This window comes from Salvelinus fontinalis, chromosome 28 (assembly GCF_029448725.1).
Source record: "Salvelinus fontinalis isolate EN_2023a chromosome 28, ASM2944872v1, whole genome shotgun sequence".
Taxonomy (NCBI): domain Eukaryota; kingdom Metazoa; phylum Chordata; class Actinopteri; order Salmoniformes; family Salmonidae; genus Salvelinus; species Salvelinus fontinalis.
Genome location: NC_074692.1, coordinates 15,973,153 through 15,981,420, shown reverse-complemented (window position 1 = coordinate 15,981,420; position 8,268 = coordinate 15,973,153). Strand labels below are relative to the sequence as shown.

At 44.1% G+C, this 8,268-nt stretch overlaps 1 protein-coding gene across 3 annotated transcripts; it reads left to right on the top strand.

Moving 5' to 3' along the window:
- The first annotated feature begins 238 nt into the window (after nucleotides 1–238).
- klhl22 (kelch-like family member 22) lies at nucleotides 239–6,081 on the top strand. Of its 3 annotated transcripts, none has more exons than XM_055886809.1 (8): nucleotides 239–335; nucleotides 1,118–1,413; nucleotides 1,528–1,693; nucleotides 1,785–2,096; nucleotides 2,392–2,801; nucleotides 3,782–3,974; nucleotides 4,265–4,498; nucleotides 4,604–6,081. In XM_055886809.1, the coding sequence occupies exons 2-8, from the start codon at nucleotides 1,193–1,195 to the stop codon at nucleotides 4,931–4,933; spliced, it is 1,866 nt and encodes a 621-aa protein (XP_055742784.1). In that variant the 5' UTR covers nucleotides 239–335; nucleotides 1,118–1,192; the 3' UTR covers nucleotides 4,934–6,081. The 3 variants fall into 3 exon arrangements, with proteins under 3 accessions (XP_055742784.1, XP_055742782.1, XP_055742783.1); XM_055886807.1 differs by lacking the exon at nucleotides 239–335 and adding an exon at nucleotides 410–498; XM_055886808.1 differs by lacking the exon at nucleotides 239–335 and adding an exon at nucleotides 424–547.
- Nucleotides 6,082–8,268: the final 2,187 nt, after the last annotated feature.

Here is an 8,268-nt window from a genome sequence, read left to right as displayed (position 1 = left end):
TTTGTCTAGGCTTAATGCTCGAACACACCCATTGACATGAACACAGGGTTGATAGAGAGGACGTTTGTTTGAGGAAAGAGCGCCCTCTTCTGGTACGTCAACTAATGGGCATACGTTACATTTATTCAGCATCTGCCACAAACAAGAAGTACATTTCCTGTAGGCTATCCGTTCTTTTATATCTCAGTGAGACAATCGCATATTGTGTCGCTTAATTTACATTTCAGACAAGCCTACTCACATTACATAATACCCTGTATAGTGCACAGGTGACAGTCTCCCCTCAGTTTCTTTCACAACATTAGCACGAATCACTGTGAAATCCAGCACAATAGGTACGCTATGCATTATTTCTGTAAAACAAACATTTAAGATAGTCATGCTTTATCATCCACTGACATTAGTGCGCGCAGAAATAATATTGTCCACGGAAATGACCTCACACGAAATGGGCGCATGAATACCTATAATAAACAGTAAACACGGCTGGCTAGCTAGGTATTTTGTTTGTTTTTCCCCCTAGTTATTTAACCACATTGTTCAAATGGTAATATTGCTTTAGTTTCAACTAATCGAAAGTGAAAACAACTTAACTATTTTTCAACCGACTTGTAATTGCAGAAGACTGATATCGCAGAGCTGTGTTCATGTTAGCTAGCTAGCTTGCTGCTACGTTCGAAACGTCTGTTTTTCGAGAGTTCTGCTACACAGCGTGCTTGTGTAATAATGACTCATGAACTAGCTAGGTAGTATACAGTATATAGTTAGACCATCTTTGGGTAGCTCTACCTTTTGTCACGTGATGTCTGTTTATGTTGGTGTCGTGATGGGTATCAGAGAGGAATATCATAGGAATTCAATATAGCTAGTCATAAGAAGTCAATTATGTTATTCACTAGCTATTAACCTGGTGGTCTGTCACACTACTACTACCAGTGTAGTTCGTGATTTACATTCGTCTTGCTAGATCTTCAGATAGGCCTAATATATGATTATAAATGGAAGAAGTATCTAGCATGATGTGTGCATGGGGTGTTAGCTAGCTAGTTATGCAACTGTAGCTACATGATAGTCTTTATTTTTCCCTTTCATGTTTCATCTCACCCAACCACATCAGCATGTGAAACATCATGGGAAGAGTGAGTATTAGCTAGTACTAGTGTGCCTAATGTGAGACAAGGAATAATCAGCAATGGCCGATGATGGGGAGCTGAACCAAATGGGGAGCCCAACCAGCTCATCTGGTCAATGTGGCCGCCAGACATATCGAAGTTGTGCCCATTCCCGCAGCCTGTTGGATGGGCTGTTTGGCCTGAGGCAGGGTGGCATCCTGTTTGACGTAGTGCTCATGGTGGAGGGCAAGCCCCTCCAAGCCCATCGTATCCTCCTGGCTGCCGCATGTGACTACTTCAGGTAGGCCTGTCTGCCTGACACTACTTTCCATCTGCAAGACTTTAGTCAGTTCTCCCCTCGTCTTGCTTTGGGGAGAGGCTATTTCTCCCCTAACGATGCCTGTGTTTTCTCCAGAGGGATGTTTGCTGGAGGTCTCAGAGAGACGCAGCTGACAGAGATTCCAGTGCATGGGGTGACCTACACTGCCATGACCAAACTTCTGGACTTCATCTACACATCGGAGCTTGAGCTAGACCTGGACAACGTGCAGGAGGTCCTGCTTGCTGCCACTCTTGTACAGGTATGTTCTTTTTTTTGCATCCTTTGGCTCAAAGTCATATATATGTCTTGGGCTGTATCCCCCGGTGACCTTTGGATTTAATATTTTGTAGATTGAGGAGGTTATTGGCTTTTGCTGTGACTTCCTCTTTTCCTGGCTGGATGACAGCAACATCTTGGAAGTTGACAAGCTGGCTGATGTGTATGGGCTGCAGCAGCTAGGGGCCAAGGTGCACTCCTACATCCTGAGGAACATTCAGACGTTCTCTCGCACAGAGGTGTACCGCCAGCTTCCCCCAGAGAAGGTTCTCAGTGTGCTGAGCAGTGACGAGCTGGAGGTCAGCTCAGAGAACGAGGTGTACGAGGCAGCTTTGCACTACCACTACAGCCCAGAGCAGGTGGAGACAGATCAGGTGTCCCTCCAGGTAAGACCAGCCGGTTAGTCAGCCACTCGCTTTGAGACATTTGAGGCTGTTTGCCCATGGTACTGCCGTATATCAGAAGCAGTAAAAGAATGCATGCCCTCCGCTGGCAATTTTGTATTATATGAAAATTCAATAACTTTGAAAGCTGTGTCACGTTTGACCACCAGGCTTGTATAGATACATGGCTAGTGAATGGCACCATGATATCAGAGATGAACAAACTCAGATGGGCCTTTGTGTAGGGATGTGTGGAACAGACTGTTCTGCACCATTACTCATTCTCCCCCTCCCCCAGGACAATCTGAGGATGCTCGAGGCAGTGCGTTTCTGCCTCATGGACAAACAGGTGTTGCAGAGACTGTTTGGGCGGCTGAATCAGTGTCCACTGAAGGACTTTGTGGCAGCTGCACTGCGTTACCACGAGCAGGAGCTTTGGCAGCCCATCCTGCAGGGCCCCCTCACCCAGCTCCGTTCCAACTTCAACTGCATCCTTGGCTTCGGAGGTATGTTCTCCTCTGGCTCACTGACTGAGAGCGAAGAATTGTTCCAGGTCTATCACCCTAGCTGGGGTGAGTGGAGGACACTCGCGGCTGCTCAGGCCCCCCGCATGTCCAACCAAGGTATCGCTGTGCTGAACAACTTTGTCTATCTGATTGGGGGAGACAAGAACACCAGCGGCTTTCGTGCAGAGACTCGCTGCTGGAGGTGAGACCCAATAGCATAGGCAGTTCCACTCTAACAGAGTATCGATCTGATCATTAGGCCTGCCGTCATGATCTACTGTGTGATTCTCTTAACTATCTACCATACAGAGCAGAATGCAGTGTCTAACAATGAAAGAAGCCACTGTATAGAAGTAAAACTGTATTCTGCCCTACTGAGCAAAAAGGCAATAACTGCTCATAGTGTGGAGAAAAATGCTTTTATTTACCTTGGTTTCACAGTAACTTTATGCAGTTACTGCTAAAATGACCCCCATTTTCTCCAAAACACAATACAATAGAGGCAGGATACTTGTCAACCTGATTAAGCATGTATTTAAAGTAGCAAAAATGACTAACTCAATTTCAACCAAATGTGCAGTTACTGCCTTTTTGGTTGGTAGGGCAGTATAGGGGCGGCAGGTAGCCTAATGGTTAGAGTGTTGGGCAAGGATGCTAGATTGAATCCCCAAGCTGACAAGGTAAAAGTCTGTCGTTCTGCCCCTGAACAAGGCAGTTAACCCAAGGCCGTCATTGTAAATAAGAATTTGTTCTTAACTGACTTGTCTAGTTAAATTAAAAAATATATATGAATTCCTATCATAAAAGAGTAGGCTGCATGTATAAAAACAGACGGGTGTCAGCTCAAAATGCCATCTGACTGATAAGTTGTTCTGTGTTGAGTTCCCATGTAATTGAATTTGAACTCTAATTTCCTCAAAAAAGTCTGTTTACTGCTGACTTAATTTGTCCTTGTAACAGTCAGAAATCTTGTTTTTCTTTGTATTTAAATCACTGCAGTTGAAACTTTGCAATAATTTTGCATGACAAATATCACAAAAATGCACGTTCAAAATATTACTAATTGCCAATTAATTAGCATTCCTCTTTTTGCCATTAATTAGCATTTCCTCTTTTTGACATTTGACATAAATTAATGAAAAGACGTGATATTTGATCTCAAGCACTGTCTCCTCCTCTCAGATATGACCCTCGCCACAACATCTGGTGCTCCATCAAGCCCCTTCAGCAGCAGCATGCAGACCACTGTGTGTGTGTGCTGGACGGACACATCTACGCTATTGGGGGGCGCGACTACAGCAATGAACTGGAGTGTGTAGAACGCTACGACCCACACACCAACACCTGGGAATATGTGGCAGCCCTCAGGAGAGAGGTACAATCACGTCATAAAGAGCAAAACCTCTAAGTATGCACTCATATTGTCCATAAGAGGGTGCTAAATATTCACTGATATCTATTTGTCAGTGTATCAAAGTATGGAGGGAGAAGGGGATTTATGAGGAACCTTCCCTTGAGATAAACAACAAGTAGGACCAATTCACCATTTGTGAGAATGGTTTTCCTCCCTGAATGAGCTATTCTTGATATTCCGTGGCCCTTTGTTCTTATTTTTTTATATTGTGCCCATCCTATGCCTGAATACTAGTCTAGTCTTCCCTCTAGGTGTATGCACACGCCGGAGCAGTCTTGGATGGCAAGATGTACGTCACTTGTGGGCGGCGGGGAATGGCGTACCTGAGAGAGACCTACTGTTATGACCCCCAGCACAACCAGTGGGCAGCGTGTGCAGAGGGGCCGGTGGAGCGGGCATGGCATGGTATGGCTGCTGTCAATGGACGAGTCTATGTCATTGGTGGCAGCAATGATGAGCGCGGGTACCGCCGAGATGTTCTCCAGGTACCGTACCTCCACTTACCAATGGTATTCAAAGTGACTGAGCAACAGTTTGTAATGCAACAAAGGCTTAGATGTAATGTACTAAGTTACTGGTCTCTTATCCAGGTGGCATGCTACAGCCCAGCAGATAACTCTTGGTCTGTGATGACTCCTCTACCAGCTGGTCATGGGGAGCCCGGTGTGGCAGTACTCGGCAGCCTCATCTACATACTAGGTGGGCGCTCTCATGACAAGAGCAACCGTATGAAATACGTGCACGTGTATAACACAGAGGCAGACCTCTGGGAGAGTGGGACAGCATTCGACGACCGTATCTCCGGCCTGGCAGCCTGCGTGGTCCTGCTCTCCCGTGCTGTGATTGATCAAGCCAAGAACTGGGAGCAGCGCACCAAGGCATCCTGGGAGGAGGTGGATTTGGACAACTCTGAGGACTGACTGACTGACGTGGTCCTGACTGTGGAGGAGGAGACTAGAGCGGTGTTCAGAGGTGGCATTGAACTGAATCTGAGGGGAATCTGTTATTTGCTGAATCTTTTATTTTGCATGCAAGGCTGAATGAATCCATGTGGTATTTCCCTAGCTTGTTTGATACAGTGGTGATGGGAGGGTAGTCTCTCCCTGCATGTTGACCACACTGAGTGCCTCTGAACCAAAGTGTTAACAAAAACCTTTTGCCTCTTTCTCTTGTGTTGTTGCTCCAACATCTGTACTTCTGTAGTCCTTTCTTCCGTCTTTGCAGCTTGCCCTCACTTTGACCTGAAGACGTTTCTGCGTGTGTGTCTGCCAGATTGACAGATTAAGGTGACTTTACCACTTTGGTCTATCACTGCTGTTCCCCCTTTATTTTATACAAAGAGGAGAAGAAAGAAATAGCCTTTTTTTGGAACACTTCCTCCACAAAATCATACAAATGTTTCACAGCTCTTCAACTTAACATTACACCCAGTTCAAATGAGGCACAGAGGGATATTCATTGACTATGCAATAATTTGATGAGGAGGAGTACTCGAAAGTAATCACGGTTAACAAAATCTATAATCTCATATTTAGTTTGACATTTTAGACCTAATAATAACCTTTGCTATTACAGTATCATTAGATATATAATATTTCATTTGTTTAATGTTGCACTTGTGAAGGAAACAGGCCGTTCATTAGCCAGCTTGGAAACCAAAACTGTTTGTCTAGTTCTGTTGAGCCTGATTCATGGTTTATGTTCCAATATTGACCCTTATAACCACTGGTTATTACTATGATATCATGAGAATGGCATTTACTCATCATGCACTTAAAATGAATAATGATTAATTTGTCTTATTTCCACACTGTGCCTTGTTTTCTCTGTTACACTTAAGACAGGGTTTCTTGTTTGGTTGGAAATGGGCCTTTAATAATGTGCCTCTTCTATCACAGTTTATCAAATTGTTGTTGATGAAAAAAGTCACTAATTGTTGACAGTGGATTTGAATAAAGATGTAGTAAACATGTGATTATACTACAGTTGGTACACATGAAATCATCCAGAATATTTTATCCTGCATCTCAGTAATAAAAATAAGATCATATTCTAAACCACAAGACAACCGTTTGACTATATATGTGACTTTTTACAGAGCAGCAAATAATTGTAGAGAATGATTTAGTGAATAATTACTACTAATTCATGTAGTAATCATTTATTTATTTGCAATTCCCTTTATGTCCAAAGGAATTCTTCTATATACTGAGATTTACATGGTATTGACCAGGCCTGATTGGTTGTCTGTCCTCTCAACGTGGTTGTTGTTGCCTATATCCTTCATCCCTCCCAGTCTCAGCTAGTTCCTCTCCATTTGGTCCTATAGCCCATTGACTTTATGAAGCTTGACTGCTGCTTTCTTCTCCAAGGCTGTTTCATCTGCATCTGCAAACCCCCATCATCCCCCAGTCAGTGCCTCCCTCTTTATTTCACACTGTCATGCCAGTCCCTGGTGTGTCGTTTTGGTCTGCTGATGTGCCCTCTTGTTTTGGACATCCAGCTCAGCTCGCACAAACTGCTATGTTTTCATGGTGTCCATAAACAGCAATCTATTCATTCTGACACCACTGACCACCTGGGGAATAATGAAGACATATGTCACGTATTTGGCATTGTCAGAGAGAGCTGAGGACTTTACACACTTTAGAGTTGAGGTCGATTTAGAGCTCTTTGCTTGTCCATTATCAGAGCTATTAAAATGCTGAAATTGCCCGGGTGATGCTGTCTTGAACAGTTTATGCAGAGTGGAATGTTGGACCTGAGTGTCTTGGGGGTTGTTACACAAGATAAGTGTTTGTGCTCTGAGCCCTGTCCTGTCCTACTGCTGGTGATGAAAGTGGAAGGTTGAGACAGACCTGGGGAGGCAGCTCTGCACAAAGGGTCCTGCTGACCATTTGACATCTGTCAGGGGAGGAAGTAGGCCGGGCCTAAGTCCAACCCCCAGAACATCACACTTCTCCACCCAGTTAGGTCATGTTGAGGAGCATGCATGGATGTAAACTATCTATCTACTAACATCAGCCTGTCTTCTGATTATCTCAGTCGACTATACAGCCCAGGGCATGTGTTCTGTATGACGGTTCATTGATAGCTGTTTGGCTGTAGAAATGGGCACAGTATTTAGATTATCATCCAATAAGACAAGTGCCCTATCAGTTCTTTAACATCACAGATGTTGCTTGCTAATCTAATATTATTTGTAAAATGAGAACACTGGGGGAGTAATTCTTTGTGGAGATTTGGGTCACAGTTATGCAACACTAGGTCACTTTGTTTTCCACTGCACTCCCTATGAACTCTAGTTATTGAACCTAAAACATTGTGTATTTTGACTTCCAAGTTCATTTTCATCATGTTAAATCGATTTAGTATATTGAAGAGGTGTTCTTAAATCAGTATTTGTTTTTAATTCCAGTAGCTGTGCATACCCGTACGTATGTCTGTGGTACTTCTGATAGCCCTGTCCTGACAAAAAAAACACAAACAGGATATTGGGGGAGTTAAACTTTTTTTTTTAAATCTTCTTCCTGTATTGTCCTCAGTCAGCCATAGCCCAAACCATTTCCCACCCTCAAGTACCAACAGTCTGCTGACTCAGCGTCTCCTCCTAGAATAAAGGATGGGGAATGGAATATGCTCCTGGCATATCTCTACTAGACCAGAGAATAGATCAAATAATGTTGCAATTCGCTCCAAAGTGCTCTCACTTGGATTGGATCTCATTTGATAGCTGGGGCCCCAGCGATCTATGACTGTCCAGGATATTTTAATTTCATTACAGTGATCTTCTCTGCCACCACATTTCCCCCACATCAAATAATCAGTAATGACTGGGATGACTACTGTGACATGACTCACTGAGATGGGAGATCAATTCTAAAGTTAAATTGGGACCTTCTTTATACAGAACGTCATCTATTCTTCTCCCGACACCAACACTGTCAGATAGGGTAAACAACATGTGCATCATGTATCAGCTGGGTAGAGTGAGTGTTCATCAGGAGAGGGGCGGGAGAAAGGGAGCCAAAGATTTGCCCCACTAATGTCACAAAGAGCCTACTAATGAATTGAGCTGAGTAAAAGCCCTTGGCAGCATTGTCCCCTGGAGGAAGACTCCCACCCTCCCTCCCCGGCTTTACGGCAGTCATTAGCAGCTGACATCCGTGAAAAAGGGCCATCAGGCTGCTCTGTGCTTGCTGCTGTGAAAGGAAGCCAACTGCCCCCAATTTTCATGTTCTTAACGCTCGTTCAG

Bases quoted from the DNA above. Each gene is read 5' to 3' on its own strand.
- klhl22 (XM_055886809.1), top strand. From the start codon at position 1,193: ATGGCCGATGATGGGGAGCTGAACCAAATGGGGAGCCCAACCAGCTCA. The intron at 3,975-4,264 runs GTACAATCACGT...TCTTCCCTCTAG, and splicing joins TGGCAGCCCTCAGGAGAGAG to GTGTATGCACACGCCGGAGC. The intron at 4,499-4,603 runs GTACCGTACCTC...TCTCTTATCCAG, and splicing joins ACCGCCGAGATGTTCTCCAG to GTGGCATGCTACAGCCCAGC.